At 35.1% G+C, this 20,513-nt stretch overlaps 1 protein-coding gene across 2 annotated transcripts in view; it reads left to right on the plus strand.

The window, feature by feature from the left end:
* The window catches only part of LOC140432508 (uncharacterized), an 83,423-nt gene extending 63,167 nt beyond the window's left edge, over positions 1-20,256 (plus strand). The window contains exons 9-11 of one of the 2 annotated variants that reach the window (XM_072520433.1): positions 457-1,189; positions 3,821-3,975; positions 19,740-20,256. In XM_072520433.1, coding sequence (XP_072376534.1) covers positions 457-1,189; positions 3,821-3,975; positions 19,740-20,117 — 1,266 coding nt within the window. In that variant the 3' untranslated portion in view covers positions 20,118-20,256. The remainder of the gene's footprint in view (positions 1-456; positions 1,190-3,820; positions 3,976-19,739) is intronic. The other variant, XM_072520434.1, reaches the window with a different exon arrangement.
* The last annotated feature ends 257 nt before the right edge of the window (positions 20,257-20,513 follow it).

Here is a 20,513-nt window from a genome sequence, read left to right on the forward strand (position 1 = left end):
CAACAATTTTACAAGGTTGTGTAAATAATAAAGCATGTTGTTTTATAAAAATAGCAATAAAATGCATGTATCAATAAAGTTAGGTTAGAATTTCTTTAATTTAAACTTTTAAACTATATTTCATAAAAATAGAACACTGAATTATGATGGTATTATAGTAAAAAACACTATACTTGAAGAAAAAGCAACAGAGGAAGCAAAATGTTAACTTTATAGAAATTAAAAAGTCTTGAGATTGGGCATTTCAACTTTTGTTTGGAAAGTAATAATAACAATATGACAGCCGTGACGTCACACTCCGGCTGTCCATTAACAACAGTGACTAACAAATGTCACATTTAAATAATGGAAAAAATGGCTTTACAAAAAAACGATATATTTTTATACCAACTATTATTTTAAATGTTTTATAACCTCCAATTATTATTACTGTAATATAGTAACCATTTTTTTTAGGTTGATCATACAGTGGAAGATATTTTAAATAATCAAAATTATCACCACGACCATCCCTTGGAAGATATAATATTTATATTAGTAACGATCATGGACCAGGCTAGAGACCAATATTTATCCAGCCAAACTAATCCCGCCATCTTAAAAAATAGACTAAAAATTAAAAGCAATTTTAATAATCACACTTCTAGATTAGTCGACATAATGAGAAAAGATAAAGAATTAATTTCTTTGGTTACGTTTGAAGATGATCTTTCTTTAGTAAAAACAATACTCAAATGGTTGTACAGGGGAATGGATCAAAGTAAAAGGTATTTAGGACCGATTTTAAGACCATATCTAAATAATATTTTTGCATCTTCGCACGCTATATCTTGGCACTTAGAATCTATTAAAGACAGAATGAGTAACGATGAGCTTGTAGCTTTAGGGTCCTTTGCAGAACTCGTCAATTCCGGAAAAATAACACCAGCGCAAGGTCTTATCGATTCAGTCAATAAAAATTGGTCTTGGGCTAAAAACATGCTTACTATGGTACAGAAAAATACTTTAAGGGTTATTTACATCTCGGAGAGAGGAAGAGTTTACCGTCATATTTTGTCTCTTCCATCTTATCAGAGAAAAAATGTTGAAAGTGGCAGTAAAACCTTGGAATCACCAAACGATAAGAAAGAGATCAGAAGACAGAAAACATTGCCAAACAGAAGCTATTTTAACTCAATTTTAAATGAAAGTAAGTATATATAAGTAGTTTATTTCCATTTATATTTTACGGTTTTTATTATCTGTTATGACCATAATATCAAAAAACTATAAATAATCTTTACGATTTCTTTTTGCATATCAAAAGAGGTTACTAAAAAAGATAGTGTCTTACTGATCTATCTACTCTAATTTGCTATATGAAATGCAATATATCTAGTTACTTTTTCGTTCCTAAAGTTTAACTAAATCTACTTTCAATATACTAATAACTTGCGACCTTTCCAGCCATCTGTTTGTGTACAGCTTGTCAAATTTAAGGTGATACTTGACAAATTTGTCCACTTGCGTAGAAAATTAAGTGAGAACGCATTCGGAGGAAAAGAGATACATAATACGCTCGGTCTCTTCGCCTCGTTGGTACACTCCATACTACAAGTTTACAGAGAGTGGCCTTATTTATTAATGGAATTTCTATGATATGTCTATATTGTATGTTATTTTGACGTTTCAATTTTTCCTTCGGAAATTTTTCTCAAAATACAAAATATTTTGTTTTTGTTACTTGGTAAAAAAATTATTCTAATAATTATATTTTATTTGACTCATTAATATTGACCATTCAGTCATGTTGAAGCGGCAGCTTTTTCGAACACTTCTATAAATGTCTCGTTCTGTAATTTTATAAGAGGAATATTGGCAGAGATGAAAGCTTTACATTTGCGTTACAGTAAACTGTATAAGAATAAAAGAACAGTAGTTAATTTTATACCTGGAACATACCGACGAACCATTTATTACTTAATTTTTATACTGGAGTTGTCGTAATATTTTATATTATAGTTATATACTCTTATTCTTCGGATCTTCGGCATTTTAGTAAGTCATAAATATTTTAATCTGTTGTTTATTTCTTTACAATAGAATATTACCAGCCCCGTTGGGATGGCTGTCAACATCTGGTATTTAGGTACTAAACTGTATAACATTATTAACTTTCCCGAATATTTTATTTTTGTAAGTAGATTTTGTAAAAATATATCGTATTAAATATATCTCTCATATAAAATCCCATATATGTCATCACTTTTCTCAAAGTTTCATGCGACCCTGTATAAATATTGTCTTTATTAATTTTGTTTGTTATATGTCGCAATGTAGGAACTCGTTTTTACGTGACATAATAATTTATTATTATACGCCGAAGTAAATCTTTGTCAAAATCGCCCAAGTTGGATTTTGGGGCAGATCTCATTGCAGCAGAGCAAAACCGGCCAAGTATCACGTTAAATTTGACAAGCAATACCTCTTTCATTGCACCAATTACTTCTTGTCTCTATGATCTTCTTGTTCCAGGCCTTTTACCGCAGTTCATGAGGATTCACTGTTATATTCGCTTAGATACAAAAATCAGAATCCCAGAATAAAGCATCACAGTTTACAAAGCTGAGGTCTGGTAAATGACAGAGTATTTAAAAAAGATGCTACTGTCAATGAAAATGCGGTTTTGAAGGTTAACACTTCACGAAAAAGTAAAAAATGACGAGATAAGGAATAAAATGGATATTGGGTAATCAAATAGATTATATACCTGTAAGTGAGCGCTTCCGAAATGCCATAATAGAAGTCACTACATTTACAAGAGCAGATATTGGATCGGATCACCAATCCCTTGTGGCAGATAATAAACTAAGTTTAAAACAAATCCAAGGATAAAGTCCAAAAACGAGTATAATTAATTTTGAAGATATAAGCATGAAAATGATATTTAAAAAAGGATTTAACAATAGAATAAAGAACATCGGAGAACAACTAGAAGATCCAGAGGAAGTATGGAATGAATTTAAAGACCAATTTAACCAAATTCATCAAACAATGATTATAGAAGTAACTTAATCAAGAAAAATCAATGAATGGCAGGAGACATCTTGAAATTGATGGGTCAGCGTCGACTTATAAAATCGATAAAAGAGAACATATTGACACCTACAGAGAAGGATTAAAAGGGAGATAAAATTAGCCAAAGAAAAATGGACGAGAGAAAGATGCGAGGAAATTGAGGATGTGATAACTAGGCACGACCTTTTAATGTGCAAAAAAAAGTAAAAGAAATAAGCAACATATTTAAAAAATGAGTTCTCTCTGTACTAGTTGACAATACCAACAAAATTATTGTAAATGAGAACAAAATAAGAAGAAAATGGCAACTGTATATATCAGAGTTGTTTGAAGATGACAGAAATAATATTACCAAATCTTACCAAAATTGTGCTGATGGTCCAGAAATTATAAAATCAGAGATAGAACACGCTTTAAAAATGCTAAAATTAGAAAAGCTTGTGGTCCACTTGTGATACACCAACTGAGTTACTGAAGCTAATAGATAAAGATAACATAAAAATACTAGTAACATTTTTTAATGGAATATATATTACTGGAGTGATTCGCGCAGACTGGCTCAAGTCCATCTTTGCTACAATTCCTAAAAAACACAATGCTAGAAAATGCTCAAAATATCGATTAATTAGCCTACGAAATCTTTTTGTTTTTCTGTGCTGTTATCTGTTGTCTCTGTTCCTGTTGTTTTTACGTTAATTTGTTAAAATATGAAATTGCCATAAGTGTAATCCTATGGAAACAGTGTTTTTTTTTTCTTTTTCAGAATCAGAACCTGAAGGCGAAGACATAATACCACAGCATGAACATTTAAAGATAGCTAGTCCTCTTAACTATATATTAAACAAGAAACATAGAAAAGGTGAACATAGAGGTAGTGGTGATATCTTTAAAGCTTTAGCTGCAATGCAAAAACTTAGTGTAAGTTAATATATTTCTGATAACATTTCAGAAGTGATGGTTAATTAATTAAATAATTACTTTTTTATTACAAGCTCTTTCTTTTTCTTCATTCTAAGATTTAGACATTTGTTATCAATTCTGACATCAAACTTCACTGCATCTTTTCATCAATTATCTTCAAAAAGTTGGTGCAAATTTGCGTGTAAATAGAAAAGAAAGTTTCAAGATAGAGATCAAATCGGTTTATAGTTCTGCTTGCTTCGATTGCGATGTTGCCGCGTCAAAAATTTAGTTGTGATTTGAAACTATATTACGACAAAAATTTATATTAAATATTATTTTACACGATATTTACCCAAAGAATGTAGTTGATTTTAAATCTAAACAGACGGGATAGAAAGCTAAAACCTCGCTACAAATGTTATTCTTGGTCGCTATATAATTCATCCCAGCTATAGATATCTTTATCAAAATCATTGTTTACTATAACGTTACCCAATTCGAAACGATTCACTTCGGTTCAATTTGAAACGATTTTATTACAATTTTTCTATTGTTCAACAGAAATGTATGAAAAACTCATTAGATAATTCCATAACGTCATTTAATTTGAAGCTGACATTTCTTGCCTCAACGAAATTTTTAAGTGTAGCCCAAACTAGTTAAATCCTAGTTAGATCCTGATGCTAGTGTGGCAGTCGTGATACCTCAAGTCCAAAACTTCTCATAATACGGTCAACGGACAGCAGCTCTAAATAACGATGTAGTTAATTTTCCATACCATTGCCTTAGATTTTTCAGCCATGATGTTCTTCTTTTACCAGAATCACGATTACCTTGGATCTTTCCCTGAATGATCAGATGTAAAAGATCATATTTTTCAGGGTGTCTCATAATGTGACCGAAGTATTCCAGCTTGCGTTTCTTTATTATATTGACCAGTTGTGTTGTTTGGTTCAGCCGTCTAAGGACCTCCTCATTTCTAACTCTGTCGACCCAGCTTATTTTTAGTAGTCGTCTGTATACCCACATCTTAAAGGCTGTCAAGCGTCTAAGGGTAGCCTCAGTTAGAGTCCATGCTTCCACTCCATACAGCAGGACAGGAAAGATGTAGCAACATGTCATTCGAACTCTTAGGTCAATGCTAAGATCGAGACTGCAAAGTACGTTTCTCATTTTTACAAAGGCAGCTCGGGCTTGTTCTATTAGGCTTTTAATTTCTGCGGTTAGATCCAAGTTCTCATTGATATTACTGCCGAGATACACGAGTTTCTCTACTCTGTCCATCGAGGCTTATGCAATCTAAACAACTCATATAACTCTGGACGAAGCATTTGATCATTGTATGCTATATTTCTTTCCCTACGCCAAAATCGCACATCTGCTTTTTTAAGTGTGGAAATTGGGTGTTTATTCTCTTGTTTATTGTGGTATGGTGAATTATCTAATACTATAACGATATTTGGAGATAAATTTATTAGAAGTTTATCTATAAGCCACTTCTGGTAATTCTAGTGTTCATATCATCATCATAATCACCGGATTTAGATTGAAATTTTCACCTCAAATCCGAATTCTTAACAAATCCATTCTTATTACTACCAGCAACAAAAATTAACCTTTTTCCTTTGGAAATTGGCTTCTTCATACCGTTTTAACTGTTATCATTCCAATTGCATTACTTTACACAATTCGATTGCAAGTACGTCTATAATCTGTGAAAACAATCGTTCGGTTTCGAAAGTTTCGTTTCGTTTTCTTTTAGAAACTTTGTATGTAATCGTTTAACTGTCGGAAGCATTTTTTCTTTGAAAATGAAAATTTACAATAGACTGACGTAACAATCTCTCGTCAAATAGATCCATTTTTAGTTTAGATACTCTTTGTTTTTTTTTAATTGGGAAGAGACGGATTATTAGCTGGACTATTATTTTCTATTTTTCGGCCTTCCTTAATTATCCTTTGGACTGATTTTAATCTCATGCCTGCAAGTAATATGTAATTTTTGATTAACTAAAGTTGGAAAATAATTTTTTAATTTAAGGTAAAAGTAGTATTTATTGATCAAATATGTACTAATTATATTTAATAATAATGCATTCTATAGTTTAATAATAAATTAATTACCCGTTTAATTAACCACAAGGTCGTGTACTTTTTTCAGAATTAATAAAGTCTTCATGAATTAGCTTCTTTTATAATAAACTTGAAGTTATTAAAAACAATTTTCTATGCTTGGGATCCTAAACATTTAGTTCTAACTGAACTTTACATTTTAATTCCAAAATGTATTCGTTATATAAATATCGTACGTTCTCTTTGTTTTTCTTTTTTTGCTTGTCTTTTGTTTTATTTTGTTTCTTTTTATTAGTGCACATTCTTCTTTCTTAGCTCGCCTTTCTCTAGCTCTTTTTTGCTTGTTGTCATCATGTTATATTTTAGCTTTTTTCGTTTTTCTCATGATACTCCTGCCACTGTTTGGAGGAGGTCACTGATGGGCCAATAGAGAACTCTTTCAAAAAGGCATTTTAACATTTGGGGCATTTGGTGAAGAGGCTTGCGTCGTTACTGACGGGTACTTAATTTGTGAAGTACTCGGTAGATCAACGTCACGTGAAATATATGGACCTTAAAAGTAAAGCGTTGACTCAATCACATTAATATTTTGAATGGTATTATGTGAAGTTGAAGGAATCGGCGCTTGTGTCTGTAATTTTTTGATGGATATCATATGTGTATTTGGTATAGTGGTCTTCTTCTTCTACTTCTTGGAGATCTTTCAATCTGTTTAATTCTGAAGCTGCCTCTGGTTAATTTCCTGAGAGGTAGATTGTCAACTATCTCTTCATATTTTAGGTGGTCTTCCGGGAGGTCTTGAACCGGGCGAGTTGTTTTCTAGGGCACTTTTTGGGAGTCTATTCTCATCCATTCGTCTTACATGATTGTACCACATCCTCTTACGCTGCCTTCCCCATTTTACAATATCTTGAATTTTGCACTGCTCTCTGACGTATGTATTTCTCACCCTGTTTCTTCTTGTTTTGTCCACTACTGTTCTTAGGGTTTTCATTTCGGCAACCGTTAGCATCTGATTCGTTTTGTTGGTATCTTCGCGCACTTCTATGCCATACTTCATGATCGGTCGTATGCAAGTAGTATTAGTAGTAGATTCTTATTTTACTATCTGGGCGCATATACGGATTTGACCAGACTATCTCCCGCAAACATCCCGACAATGCGGATGCTTTGTGGATCTGACTTCTTAGGTCATTTACTGGGTCGTGTGTGCTTGATATATCTATGCCCAGATATCTGAATTGCATCACCTGTTCTATGGGGTTGTTCGTAACTACTAACTTACATCTGAGCAGATCTTTTGCTATTGTCATAAATTTTAGTTTTGTTGGTAGAAATGGTCATATTTAATTGGCGGATTATTTGAAAGAACTGAAAGAGCTGTCTCTGAAGATCATAATTGCTGCATCATCTGCGTATTTTCTTCTTCTTCTTCTTCAAGTGCCATCTCTGCGGCGAAGGTCGGCAATCATCATAGCTATTCGGACTTCTGAGACGGCTGCTCTGAAAAGTTCATTTGATGTACATCCATACCACTCTCTTAGGTTGCACTCTAACTTTGGTTACATTGTTGTTATTTAGGTTATGGAGTATCTTTGTTATATTGGTTGGTGTTTTATTTTCTATTAATATATTTAGAATGTCCACCAGGCTAACCCTGTCAAACGCCTTCGTCAGATCAATAAAGCAAATATACGCTGGCATGCCGAACTCTATAGCTTTTTCATTTATTTGTTTTATTGTGAATACTGCATCTGTTATAGACCGCCCTCTTGTAAAACCTTGTTGTTCGTCAGCATTAGTGATTTGCCTTTCCAATTTGTCGTTAAGAGTACTCGTGAAAAGTTTCATCCTTGTAGTTAAGAGGGTTATTCCTCTGTAGTTTTGTAGGCAAGTTTTTTGTCCTTTTTTAAGTATGGGGATTGTGATTGCTCTTATGCCATTCCTCTGGTGTTTCTGTGTCGTTTAACATTTTGTTAAATAGTTGAGACTAGTTTAGGGCCTCCATATTTTAAGAGTTCATTGGGTATACCATCTGTTCCAGGTGATTTTCTGTTTTTTAGCTTCTTGATCTTTGCTTCTACCTCTTCGTCATTGATTATAGCACTTATATCTGCTTTGTATTCGTTTATATTCAGCGTTTCTTCGGCATCCTATAGCTCCTTAAAATGCTGTTGCCATGTCTCTATAGGCACTCCCTTGATCTGCACGAACTCGTTAACTGGTTTTTCCTGTTCCGAAGCATTTTTCATACTTTCTTTTGGGCACCATGTAGGTCGTAGTCCATGTGGCTGATAAATTCAGCCCAATGTTCTCTTTTGATTGATTTTATTCTTGCGTTTACTTCGTTTCTAGGACTTGGACTTGGACATATTCTGCGAGAGCTTCTTCCGATTGTTTGTATAGTGGTCACGTCATATATTTTATTTGTTGGAATTTTTTAGCTGTTTTTTCTGTTTATCATTTTCTATACTCTTGCATCTTCTACATCTCCATTCTATTCCTATTTATTTTCCCAAATATTTCAATCTTCATGCAAATAGCTGTTCAATATTTCTTAAAGTTTGATTTCAAGTATCATTAGAGAGTTTGCTATTTGATTTTATCTCATTTGGTATGGTACTAATCCAAAGGCACTAATCCAAATTTTTCAAATTCATTTTGGAGTATAGAAAGAGTTGGTCTCTCTTGTAATAACGTATTTAGTAAAGAACAAAAATAGACTTAAAATTGGAGACTCGTGGTTGTCAATTCGCCATTGCTGTACTCTAGTTTTCCATCCCTCTTTACTCATACGAAAAATGGCAACGTTCATGGGCTGTATCGAATGGGTTGCGTTTGGAAAAAAGGCCGTAAGAATTATGCCGTTATCTGCATAAAACCTACTAGTATGCAGAGTGAGATATGAAGCATGTTAATCAATAAAAAGTATAACAGATAACTTGATGTTGGTATCTACTAGCCAAGGGTGGAAAATATTCGCTATAAACTCAAAAAAGGTTTCACCTGACATCCACCCAGAATCCGATTTTCCTATTTTCCCAGTTCGAAGAAATACTCATAGCAATTTCCTTTGGGATCCTGTAGTACCTAAACACTACCATGCATAGTTGATGGTAACTGACCACTTATTCCTTCTCCTCGCTATTAACTTGCTGGTTAACACTTTTGTCTTCTTTCCGTGCTAGGACTTTACCTCCTTTCGGATTTAGGAGAAATGCTAATTTATCACTATTAAAAATTCTGAAAGAATTCTTTAGAATGGAACCATGTCTATTTTTATTTAAGTTTTCGCATACTTTTTACGTTTTGGATATTTTCTTTTTTCACTTAAGATCTGCTTACAGTAAGATTTTGAGCAGTCCGCTGCGCTACTTTTTAACTGTATGATGAAATGTTGAACACTGTCCAGTAACGAACCTTTTCCAACAGGAAATATGGCTTTAGCCCTCGAAAACATCCAATAAACTACAATTTTTTCTTTATCTTTAAACAACTGTTCTGCCTTTGCAACGACGTCGCCGGCCGATACAGCTGCTAAAGCGGTCTCCATTTGTTCTTCAGAGTAAGATAACATCTGATCTTTGATCGGTGGCATGATAAAACCTAGAAAGGAACTCATTTGATGTAGTAGTTAACACGTGTTAACTACTAGTGCGAGTCATTTTAAACATTTCAAAACATATTTTTCTATTAATAGAGTTATGTATTGATTATAAGTACCTAATAGGTATAAAATATGCATGATATAAAGTGAATCGCCCTTGTCCCAGTAGTTGACACCAGTGTCAAGTACCGATATATAGCTGTACTAGTAATTGACACTCCAACAGAAAGTTGTTTACGCACCAATAATTAAGCTACAGTAATGGATTATGTTTTAGATATTTTTAGTCTGAATTTGCAATGGATAATAAAATGAAGAAAATCAGTACACAATTCGACCATAAAGACATATATAAAGTAACGTACATATCTCCAGATGGGCAGAGTAAAAACCAAATCGATCACATATTAATAGAAAAAAAAAACATGCCAGATCTATCAGAGACTGCAGAAGTTATAGGGGTTCAGATGCCAGTAGTGATCATATAATATATATAACAAGCGAGTCTTCTACAGCTGGCGCCGCTTCTCGCATCCTAATTTCCAGCCTTTTCTGTCGAAGCAATCTTCAGTTGTTAGATCTCTGGCGGTCATTGCATCGTCCATATCGTCTCTCCAGGATCGTCTTGGTCTACCTCGTTTTCTTCTAGTTGGCGAAGTCCATTTTTCTATTTTTTTTTGGCCATCTATTTTTAGGCATTATCTGAAGGTGTCCATACCAGTTAAGTCTTTTGGCTTCGATTGTGTCTATTATGTCTAGATCGATTTCCATTTCTCTCCGAATATCTTCGTTTCTCACCCTATCAAGTCTAGTGAGCTGGCAACATCGTCTCCAGTAGTTCATTTCCATGGCCTTAATTTTTGATTGGTTTCTTTGGTTTATTTCCCAGAGTTCGGCGCCGTACAGCCCAATACTTTCTATTATTGTTTTATAAATTCTTCTTTTATTTTCTTTTGTTATTTTTTTATTCCATAATAGTCCGTGTAGCTGTCTGGTGGCTGATCTTGCTTGGCCAATCCTGGAGTGTATTTCTTCGCTACTTCCTGCTTTTGATGTTATTTGGACTCCCAAGTATTTAAAATTGTCTTTTGGTTTTATAGTTCCCATTTCGATTTGTAGGCTTTCTGGTTTTTCTCCTACAACTAAGTACTCAGTTTTTTGTATATTAATTGTGAGGCCCCATTTGGTATACTCATCTGCCAGTTTTCTAAGCATGTAGCCTACTCATCACTCTCGTCTTCAGCTAGAATGGCTTGGTCGTCAGCGAAGTGTATCGTGTACAATCTATCATCTCCGATTGGGATGCCCATATTGCAGCACTTTCTTCCCCACACTGAGAGTGCATCATTTAGATACATTTTGAAGAGTGTAGGTGCTATGCAGCAGCCTTGCTTTAGGCCCTTACTAATAGAAATTTCTCTAGTTAATCTATTTCCAGTTTTAATGTTTGCCGTCATATTTTTGTAAAGCTGTTGTACTGCTTGTATATATTTTTTGCTTATTCCTTGTTTTTCCATTGCTACCCAAAGCATTGAAAGTGGTACACTATCGTATGCATTTATCAGATCTATAAAGACTATATGAGTTGAAAGGTTGTGGGATAATCTTTTCTCGATAACTTGCTTTAGAGAGAATATACTGTCCATACAGGATCTGCCTGCACGAAAGCCATTCTGTTCTTCAACATCTGTCATCTCTTTTTCAATTTTGTTTTTTATTATTTTTCCATACAGTCTTGAGAGTGAATTTATAACACTTAGCCCCCTGTAGTTTGAACAATTCTTTCTATCTCCTTTTTTGTAGATGTTGTTAATATGTGCTTTTGTCCACTCCGGTGGTAAGTCGTGTCCATTATAGAATAAGGTGAAGACATACTCCAGTAATTCCCGTAATACTTGTGGGCTATGTTTTAATAATTCATTTGGTATACTTTGTGGTCCGCATGACTTCCGATTCCTTAGAGTTTGTATTGCATTCTCGACTTCCTGTACGTTATTTCATCGTCTTCACTGAATTCCAGTTCATATGTTGTTGAACTGATGTTCGTGAATTAAGGTCTTGTTTCAGTCAAAAGTTGTGAGTAGTGTTCGATCCAACATCTTTCTTCTATTAAATCTATTCTACTCGTTTCTTTTCTGTTTGTTCTCAGATTTTTTACCATTTTCCATGCTTCTCTTGATCTTGTTGACCGTATATATTTGTTGAGTTCTTCGCATTTACTTTCCCAGGAAATATTTTTTGCTTTAGTTACTAAATTTTTTAGTTCTCTGTTTGATCTTGCATATGTTCGTCCATCATCTGGATCATTTGTTTGTAGCCACTTTTGATATGCTTGTTTCTTATTGTGTACTGCATTGGCGATGTCATTTGTCCACCACAATGGAGTATTCTTTTTGTTCTTTTGGATTGGGCCGAGCGCTTCGTAAGCTGCTTCATTGATTTTATTGATTATCTCTTTATAGGTATTCTGGGCTGAGGAGTAGATCAGGTTTGCCAATTTTTGGCTGAGTCGCAGCTTATATAAAAATAATGTTGAGTCGTTTTGCAGTGCATCAATATTGTATTTAGGTAGATTCGCTTCCAGGGGTTTTGATTCAGCTAGTTGGTTGTCATTTTGATTTAGTAGCCGAGGTCGATATTGTAGGTAACATTTTGATCTTACCATATAGTGGTCAGTTCCGCACTCCGGTCCTCTTAATACTCTTATGTCTTCAACTTGTATGTGTGTTTCTTGTTTTCTGATGACATAATCTATAATTGACTTTGTGTTTCTCGTTGGTTGAACCCAGGTGTACTTATGTATGTTTTTATGTTGGTAGAATCCGTTTAGGATTTTCAGAGAGTGCTGTTTACAGAATTCGATTAAGTGTTCCCCATTTTCATTTGTTTTAGCGTCACCATATTTTCCTACGACTTTGTCATTTGTTTTTGTTCCTGTCCAAGCGTTAAAATCTCCCAACAACACAATTTCTTTGCGGCTATTTATATTTTCAATGAGTTCCGATAAAGTTTCGTAGAATATTTGTTTAGTTGCTTTTGATGCATTTTCTGACGGAGCATATATTCCAATGATCTCGAGGTAGTGCCCTTTCCATGTAATAGATACTCTAATAATTCTCTCATTGATCTGCTCCCAGCTTTTCAGGTTTCCTTTTAGGTCTTTTTTTATCAATATTGATACCCCTGCTTGTGCTCTTTTGTCTTTCTCTACTCCACTATAAATAGGTATAAAACCTCCTATGTCTTCACTACCTTGGCCTTTTTTCTTTGTTTCGGTAAGAACCGTGATATCTGATTTTATTTTCTTTACTTCTGCCATGACTTCGTCTGACTTGGTTCTCCACCCTTGGATATTCCATGTATTTATATTCAAAGTCCTTGTTCGTTTGCTACGTCGTCTTCGTTTCTTCCCGTCCGTATTCCGAGGCTGGATTTTAGAATTTTTTCACGGGTGTAGAGGAGCAGGCCCTACGTCCCAACCCCCTACCAGGAGGACCAGGATTTTCTATTAGGGTTTACTCCCTTAGTCGAGAGAAGAGTAGTAGAGTGTAGTAGACAGAATTATAGTGACCCGTCCGCCCTCGGATTACCGTAATAGCCACTCGGGGTCGGAAAAAATAAGAGTTAGCCAAGAGAGGCCGATAGGAAAGATTAAAGACATTTCACTCAAGACACGTTGAAAAAGAGCAAAATGTGAATGCCCCTATGATCCGCCAGGTGCGTTTCATAAACGTATGAGTATTGTTACACTTTGTATTCCCGCTCATACTTCGGGGTGTCGACTACAGACTGTATGGCTCATCCAGCATGCCATAGCATGGAGGATAGGGTGCATGTCATTTTTACAATGTAGACCCCTAAACTCCACAACCTGACTACAGTAGTGATCATATATTGGTAATAGCCAAACTTCAAGTTCATAGAACAAGATTTACTTGTCAAACTAAATGTTTTAAAAGACAGAAAGATATATAACGTGGCCTTACTTAAGGACCAACAAGAAGCAAAGAGGTTAGAAAATAAGATTAACGCAAGATTAGAGGAATACAACTTAATGTCTGATACAGTAGAAGAAGAATGGAGTCAAATCAAAACATCAATGACAGAAGCAGCTAATGTTTGCTTAGGCAGTACAGGAGCGAAGAGAGAAGTAGGCTGGTTCAACAAGGAATGTTAAAGAGCACCAATGCTAAGAAATAAAGCAAAGTTGGAAAAAGACAATAATAGAACCCAAGAAACAATTACAGAACATGAGACAAAAAAGAAAAAAGCTTAAAGAATCTGCAGGCAAAAAAGAGAGAATATTTGGAAAAAATATTAAAAACAATAGAGGAGCATTACATTAGCAAAGAAATGAAAAACTTCTATGGAGAAGTGAAAACCAACAAATATATAATATATATATATATATATATATATATATATATATATATATATATATATATATATATATATATTATATATTAATATATATATATATACACCTCTATTAGTTCATTAATAATACTACGTAAGTAAAGAAAACTTATATTTTTAAATCTTACCTCACTTTTAACAAGAAATTCAGTAAAAATACAGATCAGCATGTACATTTCTGAAAATGATGACTGCCATATTGTGAGATTTAAAACCTGAAAGTAATAAATTTGGCCACTGAATAATAGATGGCATAATAGATCAGTCTTTTATTTTGAAAAGGTTTACACAGAAAGATTTTCTTATTTTTAGGATGTAAAGTCATATGTGTCAACTATCGATACTGTGTCAATTATGGGTACATTTACCTTACATAATAATATAAAAGTAACTCAAAATGCAATAAGCCACTTCTTGCTTGTTTTGCTGTAAGCCGACGTAGAGCCATTGTTCCATCTTCGTAAGTAACACTAAAAATTTTAGCCAGAACGTTACCAAAAGATGTACAATAAGTCAATTGGCTGCAGTACCACCGGTTACAACGATAAACGGTTTCAAAAAAGCAAAATTTACTACCATTAACTCATTTTCAATTTGATAATTCAACTTCTCACATTAATTGTTGATGTGTGCGCTTTAAAATCCTTTTGCTCTGTTTCGAGCCTCCTCGTATATTTCTGTGTTTCACTATTTTATTTGTCAATAAACTTATTTTAAACTTCAATTGTGGCTTATTCCCATTAAAAGAGTAATTACTTTAAGATGCCACAAGGAAATAGCTTCAGAACAATATTTCACTATTTTATTTTGCAAGTACTTGCATAGTTTATCTTCAATTGCTGCTTGTTTTACTCGTTGATTTCATTGTCCTAATCTTTTATTGTAGAGTTGTGTTATAGAGGTAGCACCTTTTATCGGAACGACCACATTGAGCGTCATAGACGGGAGATGGTTCTTGATAACTGGTCCTCATAAGACAGCTAACTCTCACTTATGGCTCCACGTGCCACACCCCGGGCAACTGCATTGGTCTGCAGGCTAAACTAAGTGAGGGTAGCCAGATATGGCGAAAATTACACCGAGCGATTGCCGGTATAAGCAATCCCCCACTTACTGGCCAACGGCTTCGGGCGGATGAGCTGGTAAGTGACAGGGCACTCTTTTGTCCGAGGGTTGGGAAACTGGCCCCAAAGGCGAAGGAACCTCAGTAGAGGTCAACATCATAAGGATGTAGAAGGCCGAGGACAACCACTACATTAAAGATTCCATTGAGTAGTCCTAGTATAAAATCATATATGGTAATGCTCACAACCAAATACGATTCCGGAGTAAGTTCCCCAATCGGATCTCCGGGGGTGACAGTTATGAGTAGCTATGAAAAAGAAAAAGCAGCAAAACCACAATATTTAAAAATTTGCACATGGAATGTGAAAACTATGGCAAGTAGTGGAAAAATAGACAATGCCATTCAGGAAATGGAAAGAATGACCATTGACATAATGGGAATAAGCTAGATGAGATGGCCCGGAACAGGAAGCATTGACAAAAAGGATCACAGAATATTCTACTCAGGGTCACTAGATGGAAAACTAGAGCATGGAGTTGGTGTGATAATAACGAGAAAAATTAGTAGATGTATTTTAAATTTTGTCCCAGTGTCCAACAGAGTAATACTACTGCAAATAAGAGCCAATCCAGTGAATGTAAACATAATACAAATATACGCTCCCACTGCAGATAAAGACGACGAGGAAGTAGAGACTCTCTACCAAAGCATAAAGGATATATTAGAACGAATACCTAAACACGAAGTCAGCATCATAATGGGGGATTTCAATGCAAAACTTGGGGCCGAACGGAAAACGTTTCTAATCGGACCTTTTGGGTTAGAACAAAGAAACGAAAGAGGTGACAGACTAGAAATATTCGCAGAAGATAACAAGCTATAACAAGTTAAAAAGCAAGTGGGGGAATATATTAACAACCAAGTTAAACAACTAAAAGAAGAAAATAACATCCAACGAGAAATCAATCAATTCGACGAAATAATTAAGAAAATTAAACAAGATCTGCTAAAACCAAACAAAGAAACAAAGAAGAAATCATGGATGACTCCAGAAATCCTTCACTTAATGGAACGCAGAAGGTTAATTAAAGGAAATAAAGATGAATATAAAAAAATGCAGGCTTACATCAGAAGGAAAATAAGAGAAGCTAAAGAAAAAGAAGCTATAGAGAAATGTAAAGAAATAGAAAGACTACAAGCCAAGCATGACAATTTTAATGTACACAAAAAGGTAAAAGAAGTAACGGGTACTTTTAAAAAGCGAACACAAATGAAACTCATAGACACCAATGGAAAATTAATCATTGACACCCAAGAGATGAAAGACAAATGGAGAATATATTTGGAGACACTTTTTCAAGATCAAAGAACGGATTATAGGCATCCATTTTCAGAGAGGATGACGGGCCCGGACATACTTAAATCCGAGGTAGAAGAAGCAATAAAACGGATGAAAAGCAGGAATGCTGTAGGGTCTGATAATATCGAAGCTGAATTTTTAAAACTCTTGGAGGAAGAAGGAATAAATTGGATCACGGCTGTCTTCAATAAAATATACAATACAGGAATCATCCTTGATAAATGGCTAGAATCAGAATTCATAGCGATACCTAAAAAACAGGGGGCTAAAAAGTGCGAAGAATATCGAACAATCAGCCTAATGAGCCACATGTTGAAACTGTTTCTTAGAGTCATCCATGGAAGAATTTATAAGAAGTGCGAGGAACAAATATCGGACAGACAGTTCGGCTTCATTAACGCAGTGGGTACCAGAGAGGCACTTTTCGGAGTACAGGTACTGATTCAAAGATGCAGGGACGTTAACTGCGACGTATACGCGTGCTTGATCGACTATGAAAACGCATTTGACAGAGTTCAACATCAAAAGATGATAAACATTTTAAAAGAAGCAGACCTGGGTGACAAAGACCTCAGAATAATTTCAGAACTATACTGGAATCAGACCGCATACATGAAAATTAACGTAGAAGAAACAGATCACATAAAAATACTACGTGGAGTTAGATAGAGAAAATTTTTAACGAGGCTCAATATGGGATAGACGAAGGCATCCTTCTAAATGGTGAAAGAGTAAACAATGTTAGATATGCCGACGACACCATGGTGATAGCAGATAGTTTAGCGGGACTTCAGAGGCTAATGGACAGAATAAACGAGTACAGTGAACAGTACGGACTAAACATTAATACCCACAAAACGAAACAAATGATTATCAGCAAGGAGAATATAAATGGGGCTCATCTATACATTAATGGGACGCAGATAGAGCGAGTAAAACAGTATTGCTACCTGGGAACTATTATAAACGAACAGTGGAGCAATGTACAGGAAATAAAGTGCCGCATAGGAAAGGCAAGAACGGTCTTTAACAAAATGAGCGCCATCTTCAAAAGTCACAACATATCCCTAGATACAAAAATGAGACATTTGAGATGCTATGTTTTCTCTGTGTTGTTGTACGGGGCGGAGGCATGGACGCTTACAGACACCACTATTAAAAAACTTGAAGCATTTGAGATGTGGCTTTATAGAGGAATGCTGAGAATATCATGGACAGCAAGGATCACGAACAAGGAAGTTCTAGAAAAAATGAAGAAGGAACCAGAGATTGTGTTTACGATCAAACGCATAAAATTGCAATATCTGGGCCACGTTATGAGAAATCAGCACCGTTACTCCCTGCTGCAGTCTATATTGCAAGGTAAAGTCAAAGGTAAGCGAGGACCCGGTAGAAGGAGAATATCATGGCTGCGGAATTTAAGAACATGGTTTAAGAAAACCTCAACGGAGCTGTTTCGAGCAGCAGCGAGCAAGGTCATGATTGCCAATATGATTTCCAACATCCGAAACGGATAGGAAGCAGAAGAAGAAGAAGAATCTTTTATTAAAATCATCAGAATTAATTCTTGAAAAATTGTCCATTTTATTTAAATTTATTAAAAAGTTAAATAAAATAAATAAAAACGTTACGTTCGCTAATCTCACTTCTTTTATTTTTTCAAATGCATATCTTAACAGAGGTTAGAATTTTGGCTATTTTTATTTTTCTCTACTGCTCTTTACTCTATATAACCTAACTCCATAGCCTATGTGGGTTGGTAGGTAGTGAGGAAATAGGAAGGAGTTTTAGGTTTGAATATAACAATACTAGGAGAGGGCATGCAAGGAGTCTGATGAAAAAACCAAGAACGGGCACAGTGACACTAATTCCCGAAGTAGGCTTCTTTCATCACGGTCCATTTTACTCTGTCTGCAGCAGTTCTGAAGAGTTCTATTGTTGTTTTTTTCACTCCACTGCTATAGAATTTTCAATCAAGACGTGCGTCGTTTCCCCAGTCTCCTTTTTCCTTCCACTTTCCCTTGTGTAACCAATCGCATCAACTCATATTTTTTCTTTCTTAGTATGTGACCAACGTAGTTCATTTTTCTTTCCTTTATAGTGTTAAGTATTTCTTTTCCTTTTTTAGTCTTTCTTAATGTTTCCGTGTTTGTTACGTATTGTGTCTATGATATTTTTCACATTATTCGATATTTTCCCTGCTCGGGCGCCAGTTTGTGATAAGTAGCTCTTTCGGGGCGACAGACTCAGTAAAACACAGGTTAAAATAAAAAATAAATCTATTAATTTAGCATATGTACAATAAATAAAAATAAAGTGAATTCTACGTCCCCGTCTGGGTCCCGCGATGAATGAACTCCCCGGCGAACGTCTATAAAAAAAAAGAAACTAATTATTACTAATAAAGAAATGAAATAGGTGAAGTCGATCACACGCATACTTATGCTCGCTTCCGCTTGAATTCAGCGGGAGCTCTGAACGCACTCACAAATAAAATATTCAGCTGTGCAGACCCACGGCAATGTTCAATACACAATACCGATGGGTTCCGCTTGGTTAAGGACAGAGTATGATCCTCAATACGGAAATGTCTCTGTCCGGGTTAGCTCTGTGCAGATCCACGGTAATGTTCAATATACAATACCGATGGGTTCCGCTTGGTTAAGGACAGAGTACGATCCTCACTACGGAAATCTCTCTGTCCAGGTGGGCTCGCAGGTTCACTACACCGGCGAGTCAGGGAGACTAGAGCGCTAGCTACAAGACTGTCTAATTCCGCTATTCACACGCCTTAAATAGCCGCTCTGAATCCCACTTCGTCGTCTTGTTGTAGAAGTGGATGCGCAAATATTGACACTCCCACAGTTCGAACTGTTAAACGATCATAACATCGTTACAACACCACATCTCAAAATTGCCAAGTCTTTTTTCAATTGCGTCCGTAATTGTCCAGGCTTCAACCTCATATAAAAGACCAGAGAATGTATAGCATCTCTATACTCTAGTTCTAATTTCTATTCCCAGTTTTCGATTGCATAATACTGCTTTCATCTTAATGAAAGCACTTCTGGCTATCTCAATGTCGATTTATTTGTAGGTTCTGATCCTATTTTTCGTTTAGTTCACATCCCAAGTATTGTATCTGGGTACATCTGGGTACTGACAATCATGAGAGGAATCTCTATTAGCTATTATTTAATATAGCCTTAATCTATAATCTCATGGATTTCTATATGAATTTATTTATTTTCTTTCAGATGTTTCAAGAAGCAGCTTTAAATTTGCCAGCCGAAGAACGCCTAGAAATTTTGGAGCTGATTCAAAGCATACAAACATCAAAGGCGAGAAGGTCGGCAGCCAAACGATGGTCCGGTACACTTCCACAAGTGCACCATAAATGCAAAACTCTACCAAAGGGCGAATCTGTCCAAAAGTACACACCCAAGGAGGAAAGTGCTGGAATTAAGCTTAAAGAAGATACTGAAAAAAATGGGAAAGAAGTGGTTAGGAAGACGAGTGTTTTATTGGAAAGTTGTAGAGCTGCCAGGATTAAAGAAGATAGTGTGGTGTTTTATCTAAACGATAGTTTTAAAATAAAATCGCTGTTAAATAAAAGCGATTCTTTTAAATATTAGAACTTTTAACGGATGGTTAGGAAGTATAGTTTTCTCTTAACAAATCAAATTCAAATTTATTTTATTTAAGCACACAAGTGTAAATAACAAATAAGAACTTGTATCTCCAGTTTTATTAATAATTAATAAACATTATTAGAACATATTTGACCTAAGGAGTCTAACCTATTTAACCTTAATAGGTATATTTATCCTACACCTTAAGAATATAGGTTTCAAAAGTTACCAGGATAATTTGGAGGTTTGCAGGTTGCAGGAATGCACTAAAATTAGTTTGCTATTAAGCAGTGATATAGGCCGGATTTTATTTCGGGTGGTGTCCACTCGATTGAGTTCACCCCCTTTCTACAAAACGTTTAGAAATTCAAAGCACTAATGATTGTTTAATTTTTTTTA

This window comes from Diabrotica undecimpunctata, chromosome 1, assembly GCF_040954645.1.
Source record: "Diabrotica undecimpunctata isolate CICGRU chromosome 1, icDiaUnde3, whole genome shotgun sequence".
In the NCBI taxonomy this organism is placed as follows: domain Eukaryota; kingdom Metazoa; phylum Arthropoda; class Insecta; order Coleoptera; family Chrysomelidae; genus Diabrotica; species Diabrotica undecimpunctata.